At 34.6% G+C, this 25018-nt stretch overlaps 1 protein-coding gene across 6 annotated transcripts in view; it reads left to right on the top strand.

The window, feature by feature from the left end:
• The window catches only part of KDM4C (lysine demethylase 4C), a 254335-nt gene that overhangs the window by 174709 nt on the left and 54608 nt on the right, over positions 1–25018 (top strand). For all 6 annotated transcript variants that reach the window (XM_085307133.1, XM_085307119.1, XM_085307141.1 and 3 more), the window contains 2 exons: positions 7840–7895; positions 11287–11395. In XM_085307133.1, the coding sequence (XP_085163259.1) occupies positions 7840–7895; positions 11287–11395 (165 nt within the window). The remainder of the gene's footprint in view (positions 1–7839; positions 7896–11286; positions 11396–25018) is intronic.

Genomic DNA, 25018 nt, shown 5'->3' with positions numbered 1-25018 from the left:
GCCCAGCTCTCGCAGCCGTTCCTCACAGGGCAGGTGCTCCAGCCCTCTGATCATCTTCGTAAGCCTGTGCTGGACTCTCTCCAGTAGCTCCATGTCTCTGTTGTGCTGGGGAGCCCAYAACTGGGCACAGGACTCGAGCTGAGGCCTCCCCAGGGCTGAGGAGAGGGGCAGGATCATCTCCCTCGACCTGCTGGCAACACTCTTCCTAGTGCACCCCAGGAGACCACTGGCTTTCTTGGCCACAAGGGCACATTGCTGSCYCATGGTCAATCTGTCATCCACCAGCACTCCCAGGTCCTTCTCTGCAGAGCTGCTCCCCAGCAGGTCAGCCCCCAGCCTGTACTGCTACATGGGGTTATTCCTCTCTAGGTGCAGGACTCTGCGCTTGCCCTTGTTGAACCTCAGGAGGTTCCTCTCCGCCCAACTCTCCAGCCTGTCCAGGTCTCTCTGAATGACAGCACGGCCCTCAGGTGCACTCCTCCTGGCTTGGTATCATCAGCAAACTTGCTGAGGAGGCACTCTGTCCCTTCATGCAGGTCATTGATGAAGAAGTTGAACAGGATGGGACCCAGTACTGAGCCCTGGGGGATGCCACTAGCCACAGGCCTCCAACTAGACTTTGCGCCAGCTGATGACAACCTTCTGAGCTCTGCCTTTCAACCAGTTCTCAATCCACCTCACTTTGATACTTTTTATGGTTTTCTTCTTTTATTTTTTTGAGGCAGCTTTCATTCATTTTGACTTCTCTTAAGAAATAGTTTGTCTCTAATCTTTCTCAGTGGGATGCTTATGAGTAGTCATTTTTTCCCAATAAATATCTTCCAAGTTTTCTGATTGCATTCTACTCTTTCTTTCCTTTTGCATTTGGGCAGATAACTCTACTTGTATATATTATCCAGCCAACAATGCTATGTCATTGAGACCTAAAGGAAAAAAGACTACTTACTCTCTGCAGTGTTGTCACAGCCTGATATGACACGGGAGCTGCTGTTATGAGGAAATTTCTGGCCATCCCTGGATCAATCTCAAGGCAAACTGAATACTTGAGGGATTTCGCTTCTGAACTGTGCAAATTTGGTAGTTGAGGTTGTGCAGACTTTGAATTCTCACAGGTGGATGTCTTGAACAGATTTGTATACATCAGAAAGAGTAAAATTGCTTATCTACAGCAGAAGTGCAATCACTTGCAAATTTCAAGAACCTTTTTCAAACTTACAGTTTCTAAATCTGCCTTAGCCAAAGTAGTGTCTATGCATTAAATGAACAGTAACACTTGATGGATTTCTCTTTCATGAAACTAGCCAGGCTGTTCAATCAGTATCAACTTTCAGCATCTACAAACTGTTAAAAAAAAAAAAAAAGAAAAAAAAGAAAAAGGATAATTTATTCTTGTGGACAGAATAACATTTTTCCTCTAATATTTTCTAAGAAAACCAATGATTAAAACGATCTTCTTGAAAATCCTATTTTTAATAAAAAAATAGAGGCACTACTGAGGCAGATGACAGTGAAAATTTGGCAACATTTATAAACAACTGAAAATGACTTAAAATGGTAGCATCTTGCAACTCTGCCAGTAATGGAGTTTCCAGACATGCTAGTGAATCCTTTTACTAAACTACTTCTAATGTGTTTGTAATTTGTTATTTCTAAGAATTTCCCCCCAAAGCTAGAAGTCTGTTCCTAGAAATCTGATTTTAAGGTATTATGCTTAAAGGGAATACAGCAACATACTCTGAATTAAAACTAAATAATCTCAAAAGCTGGTTTCAAAGTGAAGATTATCCTGCTGCTGTGGAAAAATTAAAATACTCATTAACGAACAGTTTCTGAAAATAAAACTCGCAAAAGTGTTATTTAACATTGAAGTAGTAATGAGCTGGGTAAATGAGATAGCTGAAAAGGGAGCAGTGCCATACCCAAATGCACATCTGGGTTAATATTGAGAGATTGTATCTTGAGCATTACGAAGCAGTTGAGAGAGAAGATGGTAACTAMGGGCATCTATTTTGAGTTCAAGTGCTGCTCTGTAAAAGCCCACCACACTGACTTGAAGAAAGCAAAAATTGTTGCTCTACCTCATCCATTCAAATTGTATGGGTGTGACTTGGCTGTGGCAGAGTTCAAGGTTAAAAGTCTGTATTAAGTAGTGATTTTCTTCCATCCAGCTACTTTCTAATGAGACTGCTAAGTCAGCATTACTCTGACACAACTTTGCAATGGTTTACTCTTGAAAGGAAAGCAATTATTCTGGTCTCTTGCTGGATGAATTTGTAGAAAAAAGAAAAAATTACCTATCCTAAACACTGTCATTAGATTCTTACGTGCTTCTAGACACTAGTTAGAATCAGTAGAGGCACAGAAAAAATAGTTAACAAGGAGGGTGGAAATACATTGTTGACTGGGTAAATAGTGTCCTACTCTTCAAGCAGTGTGAACTGTTAGCATCTATATGTGGTAAGCTTATGGAAGACATTTTTGTTTGTTTAGAACCTGCTGCTTTCTGGTCTCCTGTGGTAGCAGCAATCTAGTTCTTGTGTTGAAGTAGTCAATCACCCTTTCCATGCTGCTCAAGCTTTTATTGGTGCCTGTCAACCTCTTATCTTCTCTATCCCATGCTGAACAACCACAACCTGCTCAGTTACCCCTGGTGCAGAAACTGTTGCAGCCGTTATTAGTCAAATCCAAGTACTTTTTAAGTGAAGTYTGAGTAAAGATAATCGGAAGCAAACAGCATCATAGTCAATTATTGAAATATTCTGGAAAAAAAGGAAAAGTGCAAAATACTGAAGCTAGAATACTCACACAGATATAAGGGTGGGGAGCACTGATACAAGCAGCTGCTGCAGAAGAAGTTCTGAGGGTTAAAGCATGAGCTTGGCAGGTGCTGCAAGATATGCAAGAAGTGACATGCCAGACAGGAGTCTTGCCTGGCAGTTTTGCCTGGCATCGTGGAGGCTTTTGCTCTCTTACATTTCAGAGGGGAGAAAATGGCCTCAGAAGAAGATGGTGAGTGAAAAAATTGAGGTTGTTTARCCTACTAAGAGGGTGTACATGGAAGGACATGGAAAAAAGGAAAGGAACAATGTGGTGTTTATTTTTATAATGCATGAATCAAAAGAAAACCCAGGCTTAAACCACAGCAAGGAAGTTATAGGTTATACATTAATAGAAACTTCTTGAGAACAGTGATATTGAAGTGCTGAAAGAGTTTGTTAGGGAAATTTTGAAGAYTATGTCACCAGAACTTATGAGGAAGTTTTTTAACACGTCTGACAAAATCCATGAGAAATAATGTGTTCTGTTGATTCTGTCTTTTAGAAGCACCAGATAGCCTTTCAAAGTCCTGTTCAGCCTCATTATTCTGTATCCTTTTTGTCTTATTTACAGATGCATAATGACACAATATTATCAAAAGTATCTACAGAATTTAGCTGTTGAGGGAAGAAATATGCGAGGAAAGATGGTTAGAAGTGAACAAATAGCTTCTTTCTTTGCTTCAYACATAATGACTTTCACTAAATCACAATTTTCTTGGATTTTTTTAGTATTCAAAATTTATCAAGAGATTTTTACAAATTCATTTCTTCAAACTTACTGGATAGATTTGCTCCAACCTTTCAGATTGATTACGTTATTATTCACTGTAATCAGTATCCACTTACATTTCCTTTAACTAGATAAAAGCAGTTCTTTGAAGATGCCATTGTAATTTACAGGGTCTTAGTGGAAAGAAGAGAGACTAATTTAACAAGAAAAAGGACAGCGTGGGGCATGTGCATAGTTTTCCAAGGGAGTAATCATTATTTGACTTGTTTATATGTCCTTCTGCTTTTGCTGGTCTGCATACCATTTCTTCTCAGTATTAGGCAGCTTCTTGTCTCATAGAGAATATTATTGCTGATGAAGTATGGAAATACAGAAGAGTAGAAACTGCTTTTTATGAGTGTTGCTGTCAGAGTGGTGTTGGATTTTGACAGAGTGTAAAAGGTACTCAGAGACAACCATACATATTTTCAAAGTATAAGAAATTTTGATCAGGCTTTTTTGTAGTAGTCATTTGTGCAACAATAATTAATATACAGTTACAGCTGAGTAATGACATATCATTCCAACCATGTGATCTGTCTTTTGGATTTATACATCAAAGGAAGCATGCTTAATTCACATTGACTTTAGGCTTTTCCTGCAGTTCCTAGTTGTGGCTGTAACAGAGAAGTGAAAACCAAAACAGATTAGGAACGCTGGTTGCAAAATTCGCTGTATCGTTATAAGCAAGGAAGAGTGTCCAGACCAGGAACTACAATTATGGTTTGTATTATCAACAACAAAAAAAGTATTGTCTTCACTAAAAATCTAAAAGATGAAGGGAACACTAGTAGAATAACGCTTGTGAATTATATGGAAGTGGCCTAGTTTATATGGATACTGGAAGAAAGCTTTTTTTTTTGATTCTAGAATGTTCTGGAGATTTTTAAGTGGATGAGCATTTTAAAATTGTCTAAAATGTAATTTAGACAAATATAAAATAATATGTTTAAGAAGAAGTCATTATTTAGTGCAAATACAAGTTACTGTGTGAAGGATTTGGGAAGCAATAGTGAGTAAGAAATTGGATAAGTTCAAAGCTGATGCTCTGTAACGAAGTTGGTAGCTATTCTGTTTTTTACACCCGGACAGAAGGCACAGATGGGTGCACAAATACTCTCATTTTCTGTAAGGGCATTGGTAACAATTGCTAATATACATCCGATTTAACTGCTGTCCATATCTGGTAAACCTGCACTAAGAACTACTGAATTTATTAAGCTTTTAATTTAAATTTAAGCCTTTYTAGGCATTATTTTCCCTGTATTTTCATTGTCTGCGGTGTGGTTAAATTGGAGGTAAAGTAACAGCCATTTCAGGTGGATGCAGGAGAATATTCTGCAGTGCATGGCTGAGTTGAGGAATAGATCTGATGGACTTTTAATCTATGTGTCTTCCCACCCAGGTTTGCTATGAACACTACTGACAATTTCTTGTTCTTAGAGCCTAAGTTATAATGGTCTATATCCCGCAGAAAACAAAATTTCTGTATTGCCTGGTCCTTACTGTCTACTCATCAAAGATTTTTATAGGCTTTCTTTGAAAAGGAATGTGGTTAGGGAGTGAGGATTGTGTCTAATGTCTCTTGCAGTGTATAATTCTCAATTCTTTATTTTTGCAGTGGTTAGGAGATGGGAAATCTGCAAAGGAATTTATTTGTAATATCTTATATGGATTTTTTCCSTATGTTATTTTAGCTTAATTTTTTGTGGAACTTTTTTTTAGGGCCTTGGACTCTAGTTGCATCAACAACTTACAGAGCAAGGGATCACACTAAGTTTTTTCTTAAAAAAGAAAAACACTTACTACAAGCAAAAAATGTTCACATTATTCAGGTATTGAATTTTAAAGTAAATTGGAATAAGAACATGAAACATGAATGTGAAATAGAGAAGCAGTCAATTAAAGGATTTTTTACAGCAAACATGAAGAAAGTGCTTCAATTAAAAAGAAGTGGAGGAGACTTTTACATCTGAATCATGAGCATGACTGCTGTTTTTGCCCCCACAAAAATATCTATTGAGTCAGACTTGTTCTCTCTTCCCCCAACAGATACTATTCTACATATACATTGTAAGCTTCAAGTTCCTGCAGAACTGTAGATGAGTTTGGGATCAGTTTGTCAAAAAGTCCTGCATGGTTCCTTTTGCAGGAGATTGTGATATTTGCCTCTTCCTGTATGGCTGTTCCATTTTGGGTATTACYTTCTAAGCCAGTTAGTTCATTTACTTTGGTACTCCCATGTGGTCTAAGAGGAGCCTCCCATGTACTTTCACTCTTTTTATCTCCCACAGTCATATATAAAAATGAAAAACTTATTTTAGAGCATTGCTTTGATCAGTAGGTCTTGGAGCTTATTACAGTGGTGGGCGAGCTCTATTCATAAAGATAAAAAAAAAAAAAGCTGGTAGCAGAAGACATGACCCGTTCCCTTAAGGTRTCAAATTTAGCCAAGGGAAGAACTGAGAAAGAGTTGATCTCTCCTCTGCTGGTCTCTAAGCAAGGTTCTAGGAACAGTAAATAAGAATGGAGAGGATGCAGTGTAGAATGGTTACCCCATGGTCATGCTAACCAGTCCTCTGAATTCATGGGTAGGTGTGAAGAAGTCCTAGAGACTGTTTCGTGCCATAATTTCATGTATAAGTGCTTGCCTTTGAGAACTGAATGTTCATTTAGAATCTAATCCTTTTTTTCATTTCTTGCAGCACAATTTTTTTAACTACTTAAAAGTTATCTTTTCACTTAGATGACCTTCAAAGATAAAATACAATTTTTTCTCTGTGTGATGTGACCTCAAGGCTTCAAATTTTCCATGACTTTAGTGGTACTTTACTGGAAACAGTGCACTAAGCCCTTCATGTATTTAATGGAATTTTTCTCATATTGTATTGGAATCAGTTCATCATGAAGTGAATTCAAGTGCATAAAGCCTAAACAATGTGATTACTTAGCATATAGTAGGAAAGCTTTTTTCTCACCCTTATGTAGTTCAGTAACTTCTCCACTTGGGYATTGCTTGTGAAACCAAAATACCATATTCAGAATAAGGTAGTAGTGGTTTTTCACAGGGCTCTGTTAGGACAACACTTGAGAGTATACCTGCTTGGATGGCAGCAACACATTATTTTAGTGATGTCCAAAGAAGTACAACAAATGTAGTAAACAGATTTGAAGATAGGACTTTGAGGGAATTTAATTGCTTAAAGAAAAGTACAGCAAGAGGGTAGGATAACAGGAGAATCTGCAAGTATTTTAAAGATAAAAGAATGAAAAGAACTACTGTGTTCAGTAGTTCAACAGCATCATAGACTAATGATTTGAAACTAAAATAGGAATTGGTACATAAGACTTTATCTGACATGTGAATCTAGAATTGTAGGAAGCTTGTTTTGATCTCTCTCTGCTTGTGCTTGTACAGAGAAGTACACGTAAAATAAATAATAAATAAAAATAAATAAAAAATAAATGTCAGTAAAAAGACTTTCCCATCCTTTTCAAGGGACAAAGTGGAGAGGTCATAGTCAGGGTAGAAGGGAATGAAGATAAGAGAGGAGAAGATTGGAAAATAAATAAAGTKGTGCATCTGTTTAAGGGCACAGTTTTAAGTAGGTATAGGAAAGCCCCTGTTTATTTGGCATTTTCTCTGGAACCACTGAAGTATGCATTGCTGAGTCCCCTGAAAGCAGATGGAGAGGGACTGAAGATCAGGGCAGTGAACTTATTCCACAGCAAAGGGATTTTTGCACAAAGTGAAGTCACAACCTGCCCTGTACTCTGTAGGTTTATAAATTTGAGGGCTGTAAGGAGGAAGCAGCAGATATTCAAGGTATTTGAGTTGAATCGGTGGAGTATAAATCAAAGATTTCCCAGTAATTTTTATTAAGCTAATTATATGTTATCTCAATTTGTTTTAACTTAGTGCGCTGCATGGTAGTTCCAACCTTTCTGTTGTAGCACTGATTGAATACACTTTCATTTGCTATGTCTTTTAGTAATTCTGACAGTTTGTTCAAGGGTAATACTTAAAATTTATTTTTGTTCAATTCTTTTGAGTTATTACTCTTTTTGTAAGAGTATTTGTACTCTTTTTGTAAGAATATTTCTGTATTCTTTATATAAGGAAATGTAATGCTTAAAATGGCAGATTGTAAGCTAGTAATTAATTAACTATTTGCATATCCATAATATCAGCTGAGTAAAACTAAAGCCAGTCAGTGAAGGTCACTTGTTTCTGCACTATTTTTATTTTAGGAATGTTGTCTCTGCAATTTGAGAGGTGGTGCATTAAAGCAAACTACTGACAAGAAGTAAGTAATATATACTTCAAGATGGTATATACATTTTTAAAACTTTTTATTTACAGTCTATTCTCATATAAAGAACATTTGCAAATATTGTTACTTAATAGTGCCCATTTAAGTTGAATTATTGCAGAACTAAAGTTACTCTTATTGAAATGTGCCACTGACATTTATGAAAGTAGATGTCAGAATACAGGGTATTTTTGTTATTTGCACTGTCCCAGATTCCAAGCTGCTGGTCAGTTGGTAAAGAAGGCACATGAGAGCTCGCATGGGATTGTTTGCATGGGCAAATCTTATCAAATAGTGAAGCATATTTTCTTCTTTAATCCTGAAGATCTCTGATTATATGTAATGTAATACCTCTAAACTGTTGTTAGAAGCAAATATTTTAAATCAATTAATCTGAATCATTTAAAAAATGATGCTAGATTTAAAGTGTTTTTTAATACATTTTTATCACACACTCTCAAAAGTAGTATTATTGCTGACATCATACTATTAACAGAAYCAATATTTTTGTGTGCATTTTGATGATAGTACTGTACATGAAATAACCTTAAACAATAAAACAGAAAATGTTGCAGCTTAATATTTCTTCAAGCCCAGTAGTGGAACAGTTTATGCATTCTGGATCTTTGCATAATTAAGTGTTCTTTTTAACTACAATAGTATAGTGCAGACCTCTTTTTTTTTAACCTTTTGCGATGTACTGTGATTTACTGAGAATAAAGTGATAAGTTCAGTGATAAGAGATCATCTACCTGCAATATTTTTTACCACTTACCTGGAATAGCTATCAGTGATTTGGAAATGGTTGCCTAATTTTTTAAATTAGCCACTGAATAGAAAGTTTTACTTGAAACTTACGAGCCAAATCTTATCTTCAAAAAATGTTGTTATCAAATTAAAGAATGTTTTGACCCATTCATTAAAATATTCAACTGCTTTTCAGTGTCACTTTAAACTGCCATAAACCATTATTCCCTACTTGCCTTTCTCATTAAAATAAAATAAAAGCAAGAAAGAGTCATCTGAGTAGAATTTAGCATTGTCCTTTTGATGCTTGCTGTTGATATTGCATGGTGAACCCTTGAAAACGCATCTTTTTTGTGCTTTACCTAAAATATTTCAGAAATATGCTTTATAAGATTGATTCATAGGAAAATCCTCCAGAGAGGTTGAAGCAAGTGACTTTCTCTACATGATTATGCTTAAAGTCTTTGCTTTTGCATTACATCTCTCTATAGGTTTTTGTTACGAATTTCTGAAATGAGACTTCYGTAGAATTATTTCTACTCTTGCTTCCTGTTTCCATAACACATGACAGTTGCTATACAACACTGAGTCCCTGATCTGCACTTAATCTGGACCTTCATATCTCTTTGAGCATTACCTACTGTTCCAAACATGTATGAGTGTGTTGCAATTACATCTTTTTTTCCCCAAGAAATGTAAAATCCAACATAGATTTTCCCTTCTTTTTCTTCCTTCCCCTCTATTCTCTCTCTGATTAAAACACTGACTAAAGATGCAGGATGAGTATTACAGTTAAATCAGAAGTGGTTGAGGGTAACGACTTTGGCACATAGGAGAGCTGATATTCCTTCTTCCCAGGGGACACAGCACTTTTTCTGAATTCTAGTAAGTTGAGCATATCAAATCTATAAAAGCTTGAAATATAGATGGATTGAAGAGCTATTTTATTTACAACATTTCTGTCCACATAAACATTAGATGGTAAGACACATTGCAGTAAGACACTGTACTTTTGTACTGAGGAAGGCAGCAATAAAAAGAAACAGTGTTAGTAAAAAATAAAAATCTGTAAGCAAGATTTTTTCTGTAAGTTGGAACATAGAATAGTCAGAATAATGGAATGATAGAGCTACAAGCTCTATCTGCTTTAATTTGGGCTGAGTAATATAATTTACTAATGGTTATTGTCATCTTTGCATACAGCTTTCTTATCACACTTTGGCCAATACAACCTCAACATCAGATGACAGTGGTGTGCCTGGTCCCTATACTTCTTTTTATACTCTTACAGATATTATTGTCAAATATGAGTGGTTGAAATAGCACCACTCTGTAGTGCAGGAAAGTGAAATGATTTCTACTTTGCTGTGTTGCCTCTTTTCACTTTTGGCTCCAACCCGCATTCCTGTTGATCTGCTACGATGTTTATGTCATATATCTCTCTGAAGACCTACAGCAGGTGAAATGAGGCAAGAATATGGAGCTTGGAAAAATGAGCAAATGGAGTAATGAGATGAGATAAATAATGCAGGATAGTATGTTATAAAGCAAGCATTAGAGTTAAAGAATGGAAATATTCCTCTATCCCCCTTTCTTCAGATTTTAGGGAGTTCATTTCTGTCTTGTTATCTGCCTCCCCCTTACTCCACCAAATATTTTAGATGTAGCCTCAGAAAGCTACTTTTTCTTAATAAAAATTCTATTATCTTGGCTTTTACTTTTAGTTAATATGGTATGTACTTTACAACATGAATTATTCCATTGACTTTTTTGGGGGTCTCTATTTGAAGGGTAGAGCAGTGCTCCTTAATGAGAATAGAAGGCACATAGTGTAATCCTGATTCATCTGACAAGCCACTTGAATTTGAATGGAAGTCTTGCATGTAGCACTAGTCCTAAGCACTTGTCAGGTGTTTTCACTAATGGCAAGGATCTAGTTCGTTTTGGGCATTTCAGGGATAGCAGCTTCTATGCTTTTGTATATGGAAACAGAATGTCCTGATAGTATACTATATATTATGCTTTGATAGATACATGATCTTGTGACCACGTGTGCTATTTAAGAATAGTTACTAAAATCTGAATAATGTTAACCCAAAATGCTATAGGTGATGAATTACTCACAAATGAAATGGCATGAACTATGTATGCATACAGTTAACACAATTGCAAAAACTTCGTACTTCAAAAATCAAATAAACCAGCCACCTAGAAAAATAAAATAAAGCTCAGCCTGCAATAATATTTATACCAAGTTGTATTACTATTAAGATTCTTGAATATGTTTGAAAGAAGAGTAAGAAATCTTAGTAAGAAAACACCTGGAGTTGATGACCTTGTACTGATAACTGGCAAGGGAAGGACTTTGGTATATTTCATTGACACTAGTTTATTAACAAAATAAATTTTGCTTGTTATGGGGATCTTCTCTTTTCTGAAATGCAGTGACAATATTTCAAATAATTGCTAATGCTACTTGAAGTTATCTTTTAAGTTAATGCAGAACATAAAATAGACCTTAAATTTTAAATGAAAATAATGAAGGATAGATGTATATTACTGAGGGCTATTGTATTTCTTAATACGTGCATTTCTGTGTCTTCCTTTGGTGATATTCTTTACTTGTCACTTTCCACAGGTGGGCACATGTAATGTGTGCCATTGCCATCCCAGAAGTCAGATTTGGTAATGTCACAGAGCGTACACCAATAGACACAAGCAGAATACCTTTGCAAAGATTAAAATTGGTGAGTAGTAAGGCTGCATATATATACTTTGCTATCTGAAGATGTTCCTACTTTTGGAAATGTATTCCAAGTCTGAATTACGAATATTATTACTGGTTACAGAACACTAAACTGTTTCAGAGTAAGGAATAAATAAATTYGGTTTTATCAAGATTAGCCCATTGCTTTTAACTTTAATAAATGGCAATTCACTAACATTATTTACAGCCTTTGCAAGCAGCTGTTTGATAGAAAAGTTTGAATCCACCATCCCCCAAAAGAACAACAACAAACTTGATACACGTCAGCTGTGAAARTTTCACTTTTGAAGCTGTATTGTTGAGTAAGGTGCTAAAATGAAAATAGAAGAGAATATTCCACAGTAAATGTTTTTGGTCTTTTTTTTTGTTTTATTTTTACTGTGTGTTTTCACCTCAAGGAACTATTTATAAAAGTAAAATGATGAATGAATGACTTGTCAACTGGTAATCTGTACCATCAGGCATTGAAAAATGTTCACAGAACAGATCACATGTTATACTGGACAAATAGACTATTTTTTGAGGCATTTTAAAGGATAGTGAGTATCATAAATACGAAYGCATCAGCTTCAAACAATTACACCTTGTACCTCATTCCAGGTAACTACCATTCAGGAAGGTTGCTGTTTACTAGCAGAAAACAAGGAAAATTGCTTATTAAATAAAAGAGAATTTTTCTTAGTGAATTAAATGAGGACTACTTAATTTAGCAGCATATGCCTCAATCTGATATCATCTGAGAGAAGGAAGGTGATCAGCTGCTAATTAGAAAAATACAGGAAAATGACACTCATTTTTTTCATATTTCCAGAATGRTTCTTGATCTACTTTCCTTCATACTAGCCATTTTTACTACATCATTTTGAACTATTGAAACTTTAATTGTATTTTCATTTCATTCATTATGTTCTGTGTTTTGCCACTTATTACTCTTAATGTAGAGATGCAACTTTGACTGAATTAAATTCGTAACGTATCCTTCAAATAAGAATCTATTCAAAGAGATTTTTCAGTTTTGATTTTCATATTTCCTTTGTTTAAATCTCTTAAATAGTATTTCACAGAATCACAGAATGGGTAAGGTTTGAAGGGATCTCTGGAGATCATCTAGTCTAACCCCCCTGCTCAAACAGGGTCACCTACAGCATGTTAGACAGCGTTGCAGGGCTTTGAAAAATGTTGAAAGCTGCTTGATTACTTCCATAGTTTTCAAAAGTATTTCTGAATGCCATTTCAGGCTTTGCGTATTGTTAATATCTTTCCTGGAAGAAATGGAATCTGGTAAACGATCTGTCATCTTTTGCTCTACTTACTTGCCTCAGAATATTGAAATCTTGGGTTTTCTTACAGCAATGAGTTCAGTACACCTTTTGTGTTTTTGCTTTGTTGGGAGATCTCTCAGAATTTTATTTTAACCCAGTGTCTTAATATTTTTGAAACAACCTCCAATTCTTCCCAATATGAAAATATGAACAATAGAAGCACTAAAAATTATTTTAATATGTTTTCACATATTTTTTTGAAGATCTTAAACCCTTGCAGTCTTTCAATGCAGTCACTGCAGTGATTGCAGTCACTCTTCTGGTTGGAAATTGTTAATTCAGAGGCTGAGACCACGGGAATGTTTAATTTACCAAGTTTTGAAATAGTTCTAATTGGAGTATCCAAGACTTGAAATATATGAGAGTACTAGGAATTTTCTGAAAAAGACTTGAATTTATTTTAAATTATTGATTATGAATATGGAGCCAAAATGCAAAAAATCTGTGAAATTACATGATTTACTATTCATAGGTCATACTGCTGAATATGAAGCAACTGTAGATCAATGATGATGTTAATCGGTTATTCATAACTGAAAGCTTTTTCTTCTGTTCTTTCCTGCAACTGATGTTGAAGGACTGATGAGAGTTCTTAGTGTTTTTTCAGTTGTTGAAGACTGCTGTAATTTTTACATGATGTTGAGGTACTACGGACTATATTAATTTACATATACTGTTTTGGTCTCCAGTGAGTCCCTGAGTATTTAGAAACTTAGTGCTTTCTTCTTCAATTCTTTTTTTTTTTTTTTTTAAGCAAAAGAATTTTTATTTTGGGGTGCAATGAATGTTTGATGAAGGAACTCAGATAAATACAAAAAAAAATGACAGCCAGGGTAATTTATAGTAGCGAGAAGTGTGGTATTGCTGCAGGTAGTGGGCAGCCTTGCAGTGAGGAAAAGCACTGTAATCTTGATTTGGCTAATCAAACCTTACTTTTCCAAGACTTAATTTCTTCCATTCAATTTGTAATCAATTATCTAGGCTTGTACTAGTTTAAAGGTAGTATACTGCTTGGCCACCTCAAAAGACTCTGTAATGGTATAATGGTTTAATTGTTTATTGACCAATACATGGTTATACCTTCAGTAAGAGAAAAGAGAAAAATGTGAACATCTCTGGAAAAACAGAATCAGTGTGAGTGTGCTTTTTAGTTTTGGTGTTTGACATTTTACTCTATTTTCTTGGTGCTTGTCTTTTATTTTTATGGGGTTTCTTTGCTGACAGGACCATAGTTTTGTATTGTCATGATTTCATAAGCATGTRTTTTCAGATATTCCTTTATAAAGTGAAAAAGGTTTTTTTTTTGATTAGATTCTTTTATCACACTGGTTCATTCAAATACACCTAAGAGGAAAATCTTCAATGCCGGTTGAGTCCTTAACATCTCTAAGCCTACAGCAACAACATTCAGATTCTCAGATGTCCATAAACAAGCGCTCTTTAGACATGCTGTGACTAGCTCTCTATTTAAACAACATAAGTAAAGCTAAGTGAAGTACTGAGCATTTAGAAATGGCAGTGAAGATGATGCAATGAAACAAGAAACAATGAAATAAGAATGTTGTTTGGTGAGAGAAAGGCTGACCTATTGTCAGTTAAAACATCTCTCTCTTTTTTTTTTTTTTTTTTTTTCTGAGAAACAAATTGAGTGCTTAAGAAAAAAAGCTGCAATGAAAATTGAGAAATTTAGGCCTGACAGAACTTTGCAGCAAACTGGAGATGAATATTTTTCTAAGAAGTATGTTTTATGCTACAAAAATGCAAGAAGACTTTTGCTTTACATTCAGATCATTTTATGTGGAACTCTTTTCTACCTTTCTGCTCCTAAGAAATGATGTTGTGGACTGTGCAGACTGTAACCCAATCAATAGATTGTGTACCCACTTTGTGGGTAAGAAACCAACTTTTCCTTTTCTGCCTTATCAGCCACACTTGGCAAAATTCTGTTAAATTTCACCTGTGAGTTCTGCCCAGGTAAGTTCAATTACGTGTTTATTTTGACTGTCTTCTGTCCAGCCATGAAGTGAAATATGTGTTTGCAAAGCTCACAAAATGAATAACTTAGCCAGAATAAAATCTCCCAATTAACATTATAGTATTTTGTTCATTTTTTAAAAAAACTAATACTTAGCGGGGATTGCACAGATATCTTATGTATTTTCTCCAAATATTTTTAAAGGGCTGTGTAATAGATACTTTTCACAAATGATTTATCTTATTTCCTCAGAAACTGGGATCACAGTTCTCTGAAGAGATTGCTCTCAGTAAGACTGTACATATGCCACCTCATTCCTAACACAACTGTTATCTTGCATTGAGCTTCCCTTCTCAACTATTACTAAACTTTTGATGCTACTGAATAATCATGATATTCTAATACCACTGACAGTGGTATTTCTATCTTGCAGAAGGCATGAAGAGCTGTATCCAAATTCATCTCCTTTCTTTCCATAGGAATTCTTCCTTTGCCTTACTTCTGATTATTTACTTATTCTCCACTGCTCCCCGCTGTCATATACTCTGTATTTTGGAGTAGCCAGCTGAGACTGATACTTTATAAAAGCATAATGAGAAACTCAGACTTCGACATTAACACTGGATTTCTGTAAACTATTGAATCAAGTTAGTTTCCTTTTCCTTTGAAAGTTATAGGGCTTGCCAGTTCTGGTCTCCAGCAGCTAATTCCTATTTCACACCTTTGCTATTTCTTAGGATGGAGTATATTCATGTATCAGTCTCAACTTTTGAAAATCAAGAGTGTACATTGATTGAGCAAAGGAAGCTTTGTACATTGTTGATACTGATTACTCGTAAGTGATTCAATTTTAAAAAAGCTCGTAGGACTACCTTCAAAATGTTTGTCTTTCTGTAAAAGTTCAGGATAATAACAACTTTGTCAGTCTCTGCTTTTTAAAATTTGGGATATGTTTGGTTATTTTTTTTAAATGAGTAGAAAACAAGAAAAAGAATATAAAAGGATAGGTTACATTTAAGTGTTGGAGAAACAACAACTAGATCTTACAGTGTTTGAGCAAATAGTTCTAGTCATTTTAAACATTTTTCTTTCTCTCCCTGTCTCCTTTCTCCCACTGAAATAGTAAGAAACCCAAATAAGCAGAACGTGTTCTATTTTCAGAGATCCTTAGAGTCTGATCTGACATTTTCACTAATGTAGTATGTACAAAGGAGTAGCAAAGGAAATAAAAAGTCAATGTTTTTCTTTTGACAAATTAAATAACATCTGTGCAAAGATGAACATATTGGTAGGCTGTTTTTATTGCCTCGTTGATAAGTATACTGATTGCTGTTAAATAGTTTTAATTCCCTAGACATTGTAGAATCAATGTTTTGTATCAATTTTTCTATTATTAAATATTCAGAATGTACTCATTTCTTCCAAAATAAAAATCAATATTTGCATTACGCTTACAGTAGCTCATAGCTTCAAAGTTATTTTTTACAGCCATTTCATATTTACAAGTTAATGGGTTCACTTAACCAATTTTATTTATGTTTTTGCTTTTATATAATTCCTAAATGTTTTCATCGTTTCCCCAGCTCATTTCAGTGGGTTATGTGCTGTTTGCCATCATTGCTGAAAATTTATGTGACACATCGAAATGTTCATTAAAAATTAATTCTCTTATAAATGATTCCTTAATGCTGGTGGATAAAACAATTGTATATCAATTGAATATCTATTCATCATATAGATATTCATCTTACAGATATATAAGATTTTGATTATTGTTTTGCATAGGGGAATTTTTAAAGAAAAGAATGTGGCACCTACTGTGTTGAATTAAGTTTGACCATGCCTTATATTTTAGGGGCATAGATGTAAATGGAATCTATTTGACTTTTCACATGAAAGCAAAAGGTGTCTCAGGTAACCTGAATGTACAGAACCACAGAAAGGATATAACCTGCAGTTTTTCTATCTTACTTCTGTGTGATGTGACTACACCTTCTCCTTTTCTCCTCCCTCTCTCCCTCTCTCTCTTTTTTTTTTTTTTTTTTTTTTTTTTTTTTTTTTTGGCCATGGAACTTGCAGGAGTAGAAAAATGAGACTCTACTGAACTCTTTTGTGAAAGTATTAGGCCTTCTTTCTTTCTTTCAGATTCACTGTAGATAATCATACCCATAAGACATTCACTTTAAGTCCCAAGCTGTGTGAAATTTACTTTTGTGATTATATCCATGAAAACAGGAAACAAATATGTTTCATGTAGAATTCAGAGGCTTATGCATAGCTTTTGAAATGAAATGGCTGGAGGATGTACCCTACTGTATTACACAATTTAAACCCATATTTGTTTATCAGATAGAGTATGCTATCTGCTTTGCTGCCAACGGTAAGGGATGGTTTCTGTTCCAGTGATCTTATAACCTCATCTCAGCAGACATACAAGTGAAAGGCAGTGCTGAAAATGGGCAATTTAAATACTATTTCAGGATAGTGAAAAAGTTAGAAGGGGACAAAATGGGAGGCAGTTGGTAAAAATGTGATGGTATGGATGAGAGCCAATGAAATTTGTCATAAGTGTATTTGGAGCATTTCAGTTGATAACAGCTTGGAACAAGTTTGTAATATGGAGAAAAGTTTATAGCATTCAGCTATCAACCTGGCCATAGTTAATGGTATCTCATAATTTATGCCCCAGAGCAGGTAAAGTTTGGACCTTTAGCTGGGTTTTAGTTTTATTTATTTATTTATTGGTTTGTTTGTTCCATTTGTCCCTAACTCATCAAAAGAAACCTGGGTGTAAATTCCTGCCTTTGAAAACTTGTTGTCCTTGACTGTTTATATTTATGAGGCTCTGTGTTACAGAAAACAGATTGTGGATTCTTGGGGTTGTTGAAATCAGAGGTAAAACTGCATTTTAATTTGGAAAGGGAAGGGAAGGGAAGGGAAGGAAAGAACTTCTCCCTACGTCCCCCACAGTGTATTCTCTACTTTCAAAAGGATGTTAATTACTCATCTCTAACTATAAATATGAACTGTAGTTACAGGAAAAGGTCTCTGGATATAAAAAGCCAAACTAATCTCTCCAACAAAAAACCTGACTTTTAAAAAATATGAATGAAGTATTATCTTTCATTCTGTTTTAATAAAGCATAAAACTTACATAAAAATAGAATTATATATAAACAGTTGCTAGTATATGGCCAACAAATATAAGCCAACAGGAATACTGAGCCTGGTTTCATTTACCCTTGTCAGACTCGTGACTTACAATGAACAGTAGACATTGTAAATGAGAGTGTTTAAATGTTTCATCTGTTACAAAAGAAACACTTAAATAGAATCATTAGCATCTATTCCTAAGCCTATATATTTAAAATGTCAACTCTAAAATCATGTTTTGAATAGAATACATATCAGCTCAATAGCAAGATATATTACTTGCCTTTGATATTGTCAGTGTTTTAAAAATGCTAGGGTATTGGATTGACTTTGTCCTTACACGCAGTCACTACAATGCTGTGCTGAAACATGCACATAATGTGCCTTTGTTTCTTTATCTGTAGAGCTTTTTCTGTAGAGCTATTATTTTTACATTTGAAATCCTATTTCTCCAACAAAATAGAGGTAGAAAATGAGTTTTCGAATAGCTGAAGTTGCCCTGAAGCTTTTGATGACCTCAAATTTGTATTTGACAAGTGAACCGAGTATAAGCACAAGTGTACTCAGAGTGAGGAACATTATCTTGAAAAGAAATTTACACTGTGATGATGACTGATCTACAAGTCTTTCAGTATCTGGCTGAGGCTATAAAGTTCTTTTTAGAAGCCTATGCACTTTAAAATTTGCGCCTGAAGGCAAATAATAGTGAGCTTGAAAGCCAAAGATTATGGTTTTGAAAGCTACATCAATTCTGAAAATATGGAGGTTTCACTGTGGTATGCCAGCTGAAGAATGGAATCAAAGGAAAAATGTGTCTGAGCTTTTATAAGAATGAACAAATAGTCTCTTGCCTGTCATTCTATTTTAATGATGTATATTTATAAAAAAAAGGCTTAAATACATTTGAGGACACTGCTTATCTTCTGAGTTCTAATTCATAATAAAATTTCTTTGTGAAACTACAGTAGGATGGTAGAACTGTTGCAACTGTGTTTGTGAAAGAGTAAGGAAGCACTTGCAGTGAAGTATACCAGTGTTGCTGTGTGTTCCTTGTAGTATACAGAGGTATTGATTACTTTTCAGCATTTTCATGAATATGACTGGAAGGCCAGTTGAGGAGAATCATTATTAGTATGCATAAGCTCATGCATCAGGTAGGTAGTTGCACATATTCACAAAGATAAGGGGAGAAAAACAAACGAAAAACTTGAGATAGACTTGATAATGTTTTCAAATAGTTTTAAAACAGTTATTGAAGTAACTTTAACACTTTTTTCCGATTAAAAAAAATGTTAAAGGTGATGCAATAATTATATAATGATGGTTAAAATGTACAGACTCTTTATTATCATGTACAAAATAAAATTTGATATGCATATGTTAGTCACAGCCTTCTTAAGATTTTTAATAAGTAAAGTACACTGCTGACAATATAATACTGTCATAGTATACTTATATATATATAAAAATATACTGTCAGAATAATTTGCTACAATGAAGAAATCTTACTGCAAACTGTCAAATTTCTATCACACAGCAGTACCAAGTCTTCAGAAAAATATGGAAAATGTTAGTTATGTGTGACTACAAATACTGTTTTGAAGATTTAAACATATTTGTGAGAGTGAAAGCAGAGAGTTTAAAATGTTAACCTGTCATCTGAATTTCCTTTTACTTGYGAAGAGGCAGAACCCTATGGAAAAGAAAATGGATTCTTATTACAAAAATACTTTGATTTTTTTTTAAGGTTTAAGGTTTAAATCATTAAAATTCTATAATGAACTGTACATGTCTGATAGAGGGAGGCCTATTTTTGAGGCCTTCTCCATCTATATGATTTGTATTTTTATATAGATGAGGCCATGTGCATCAACACACAAATGGACTTTAAAGCAGCATATGTTTGAGAAAGCTAATTCATAAGTTCAACTGGCAGATATGTAGAAGTGAATGTTGTTTGAGAGCTAAATTAAATATTGTTTTGAATTAATTGAAAATCTTCAAGCTTATAGAATGATTTCATTTCATAATTTCATGATTTCATAATAGTCTAAATTTCTGTTATTAATAGAATATTTTTTTAAAAGGCTTTAGAATTAATGTCTTAATTTCTATTTTTGGTACTACTTGGATAAAAATGAGTATGAAAATAGCATTGCAGGTCTTGTCAAACGTGGAATACTCTCTGAGCTCCAATATGACAGCAAAATAACAACAGAATCACATTAGGATCATCACTTATTTAACTGATTTATTTTTAATCATTGAAAAAGATTTTTGTAACAATCTAAATTTAAGAAATTATGAAACTGCTGAGTTTACTTCCATTTTCCTTTAAGTTCCTTCATACCTACATGATATAAAGAGAGCATCCACTTTCAAAAAAGATTTAAATAGGAACAATTGTATTTCTAACCAAAAGAACAAAAGGGCTTATGATTGCAGGTCACACACAAGCTTAATGTTTCAGTGGATTTTATATGATAAATTTTATAATTAGACCGATAAAGGAGCAGATCCTGTCTGAGAGGGGAGAAGATGGATTTATTAAGTCACATTCTCCTTCTATGGTTATTCAGCTGAAAGTGCACAAAGTGTAATATTAGATATGTCAGTTTATGCCCTGATTCCCCTTCCTGTTTTCTCATTGATGGTGACACAATTATTTATCACTCCGTCATACTTCTGTTCCTCTCAGTCAGTTATGCTGACTGTTCTATGGAGTTGATGTGTTTGAGGAGAAAACCATAAGTAATTACTAAATTAATTATTTGGAAATAATTGGAAATAATTGGATTTTCCAAATAGTTYGAAACTGAGCACAATGAGAATATTTACCTTTCAGAGGCTGAAGTTTGGATTTTAAGTGCTCGAAGCCTGTACTTTCTGCCATTTTCCTCTTTTAAAATTCTCTACCTCAAGGCAATGCTGCAGTGATTCTTGGAACATTATTGTCAGAGCTGTTCCCTGATGTGAAAAAAGTACAGTTCAGATTATAAGCTTGAGAAGCTGTCTACATGAGCAGATACTAGTTTCCCTTTAGGAAGCTGACTGTTAATTGAAATAATATTTATGAGGACTTACTGAAGAAATAAGTAGGTTGAACTGAGCAGAAAATGCTGTGAATTTGGAAGAACCCAAGTTGATTTTAAAGTACAAAGTGTCACCGCTGGATTGCTGCAAGGAAATACATTTTTTCCATTAGTGGAAATATTTCTCTGTGAGCTTTCTTTATATGCGGCTTCTAAGAGAAAGGATGAGAGATCTCTGCTGGAGATCATTTTTATTACAGGAAAAGATGTTCTGTTTTGTCCCTCTCTGTTCAGAATGTGTCTCTTGTAATGATCATTTTTTTCATCCTTCTGTTTTGCATCCCATTRTTATCAGAGAAAGGTGTGGTCTTTTAGATAGCCACAACTTGAACAAAAAATTAGTGTCTTAAATTACAACAAAGAAAGAACAAAATTGTCTCTCTCTGAAGGAATGGCATATTCTCCTTTATACATGGAGTGATGTGGGATGATTTAACTGTGTGGTCTTCAGGAATGGCTGTATGTTGTTTTCATTCCCAGCAAACATTGCATCTATCTTGTCAGCTCTGAACTTAAGCAGCTTACTTGTTCCTTGCACCTTATCATAGCAAGGCACTTGGAAAGCTGAGAGACTATATTGTCCAAGGCTGACAAATATAAGTCATAGTGATATGTGTCAACACTATAATGATGGGTCTGCAGCCTACATCATCTTCTGATTTCTCCGGTAGCCTGTATGTTACATAGTGACATGAGATATGACAGAAATGTTTTAGTGGACAGCAGGTATAACATGATTAAACTCACATAAATTAATGTTAAATTCAAAAAACCAGTAATTAATATGTTAACTTTGTATTTCATAAAATCTAACTTCTTTATGAGACTTCGCACAGGAAGACTGTAAAAAATGTCCTAAACTCAATTGGAAAAAATGGTATATTCTTCTGCTTTTTGGACATCAGAACAACACTTGAGATCTCTTTTTGTACAAGTGTAATTTAGTATGACTGTAAATAAGCATCCATGGCAGATAGAACCTTTGTTTTAAAGACCTTCTTACCCAGTGAGTGGATTCGTACACATGAACCTTTAATCTTTTGTGTGAGGTCTCCTTAATGTATTTGCTGTTATTGAATTGTAGCTGTCTATCTTAACTTATCTTATCTTATCCAAGGTGATCTGTTAGCCATGGAAACAATGGCTGGAGGGAGTACAAGTGAAATGATTATTCATATTTCCTGATTCTGTCTAATACCTACCTAACCATCTGGTCTGTAGCTCATTGGTTTTCTTCTGAGATGTTAAATATCAATTCTTTAATAACAGAGGAACTAGAGTCTTGCATCAGGCAGCACTTCCGTGATCTTGGAGAACTTCCAGATCTGTTTGAAGTAATAAGGCTTGAGTTACACTGCAGATGTCCTTTAGTTATAGAGACTTTTTATTTTAGATTGTCATGGAAGAGTATTTCCATGGCTTTGTGAATGGCCATTATCTTTTATAACAGAAATCATGATTCGTGGCTAATACATTTCACTGCTATAGCACTGTATGCAGCGCAGGCCTATCCTCATCAGAGCTTCCTAAAATTTACGTTTTCCAGTTCAGCGTTGTACCCTTGTCTAAAGGAAAAATACTGTGCTTACTGTGAAAATTGCTCTTGAGATAACTGTCATAACTGTCATGGAAGCCTCTTCTACCTCTTCTACCCTTAGTTTTTTTTTAGTTTTTTTTTTTTTCTCCCCACAGACTTCTGATTGTGACCTATGTTTATCATAAGCTAGGTATATAAAAACACACTTAATGTCTCCAGAAGATTTTATTGCTCAAAATCGCTTATTTGTTGATGGCTGTCAGCTCAGAATCCATAAAAGCAGCTGCCCACATTTTTTGCTTTGCTTTTTGTGATTGTGCTGTCAGTGAGTGCTGTACTGTACCTCCTGCATTATACAGAAGGTAACCATTGCTTAAAAATTTTAAAGGGTTGGAATTAAATTTAATATACATATAGTAACTTTTTTGTTCCAGGTATTTCAAAGATCTTTGCAAAACAGTAAGGTGATATAGTATTATACAAGACTAAATGCTTCTATTGCATTTTATTTTAGTGTAGATCTTTTGTCACATATCTCATCAGAGAACATTTGAAGTAGTTATGAAGCAATGTGAACAATATCCATAGTGTTCATAATTTTTCTTTCTTTCTACAAGGGCTGAATTTTATGTGCACAGTATTGTAGGGAATTTTTGTAGGGTATTTTTTCCTTGCTTTCTTCTTTTAAATGTGTGCAATTCAGCATGTTTATGTTGAAGAGTGAGGGGAAGAAATGTGAATAGTATGTACTTTGCACTGGAATGCAAAGTGATTAAGGTAGTGAGTGACTAGTCCTCCAAAAGCTGTCTTCAGTGCTATCAACTTTATTTTACAGTCAATATTTCCACTGTTCTGAGGTTTTTGTGGAGCAGAACTGAAATTTTTTTTCATTTGCTGACCCCCGAGCAATGAAGGCTCTGGGTGGGGTGACCTTAAACTGACATAGTTATTTTGTGGGGACCAATCTAAAGAAGAAGGAATGATGTCTTATGTTTTAAACACTGGGGCAAAATTGTCCTGGAAATGTTACCTATTATATGTAATGATTTCTATTGGTAGAAACTTTCTTGATGTCATTTGGATTTCTTAGGTATAGCTTTTGATAATAAGTTTCAAATATCCCTATTCTGCATAGAATTTGCTTGGAAATTAAAAAACAAAAAGATGGCATTGCTAAATAGAACAAACACGGTTTTATAGATCTAGATGTTTAGTTATAAATAAGGAAGTCTGAGGTTACGTACCACTTAGTTATAACAAGCAAACTAGAAAATAAATTGATTAAAACAATAAATGTTCTATTTTAAGTAAGYGTCTTGCTATACTTAAATTTACATGTTTTGGAGCCTCCTTCAGTCCCCTCATTCTTAAAATTTCACTGTATTAAACTGTTTTATTCAGCAATATGTAAGTTATATCACAGCTGATTCCATCCCTGTTGATTTCTTTTAATAAAGAATGTTATACTTCAATATTTTTTTAAAAATGAGTAGCAGTAAACATTCTTTCCATAGGTGCCAGTGTTATATTTTAGAATTAAGAAAAATTGATTTATTTATTTCAGTGAAATAGTTTTAAATAACATGGTTTTCTTCATTGTAGTATCTTTGTAGATACTACAAAGTGTAGTAGTAGAGTGTTACTCCGTAATGATTACAGAGGTATACAGTTCTCCAGAGCAGGTTTGTAACTTGTTAGGGAGGGTTTAGAGTGCAGAGTCAGAACTGTTGGTGAATTGTCTGAATTCTGTGTTTCTTAATGTGTGATGAAATTTCTTCTTATCTAAATATATAGCTTCGAACTTATCAAAATGGCAAATCTTGAGCAGCCAACTTGAAAAGAGAAAGTTTTTTTGTATAAACAAAGTGATAATTTGTTGTGTTTAATAAAAAGCCTTGAATGCTTAAATCTCCACGATCTGCCCCTGTGTCATTGTCATGGGTTGATGTTCCCAGAATTGTCTGGGATTTTTTTTTTTTTTTGAAGTGATCTGAACATTTCCACCTGTGTGTGTGGAATCTGTAGGCAGCCCACACTTACCTGGTCATATTTAAGATGTAGATGCATTGAATTAGCTGTCTTAGGAGCGCTCTGCACTTCCATGAACCCCCTACTGCACAGCAAGCCATACTGACTAGCTATTAGCAATGCAGGCTAATGTTCTTGATCTGAGATCATTTTGTACTGGCTCTTATTTGTCCTGAATAGACTCATGCATAAATTTTTCCATGAAAAGCAGTTAGCTGTTGTACCTGCTGAGGTTTTTAGAGCTGTTTGGGATTGCAGCTGTCTGTCTGTCTGGAGTCATTTGCAGGATTAGAGGTCTGTGACAAAAATCCTTAAAAGGGAATTTTCACACTGTCAGTGTTAGATTTTTAATGCAGCTGTTCTGATTAGTGATAYCTATATCTCTACATTTGATGCAAATGAAACAAAAATGTCTAACTTCAAGCTTTAGGCCTTGATTAACCCTAAGTACCTGTACAACAGCCAATTTGTGCCCACAATTAGATGGGATAAAGTC

Source organism: Rhea americana, unplaced genomic scaffold (assembly GCF_003343005.1).
Source record: "Rhea americana isolate MKP2758 unplaced genomic scaffold, rheAme1 scaffold_103, whole genome shotgun sequence".
Lineage (NCBI taxonomy): Eukaryota > Metazoa > Chordata > Aves > Rheiformes > Rheidae > Rhea > Rhea americana.
The sequence above is the reverse complement of the archived record's forward strand: the minus strand, read 5'-3'. Positions and strand labels throughout refer to the sequence as shown.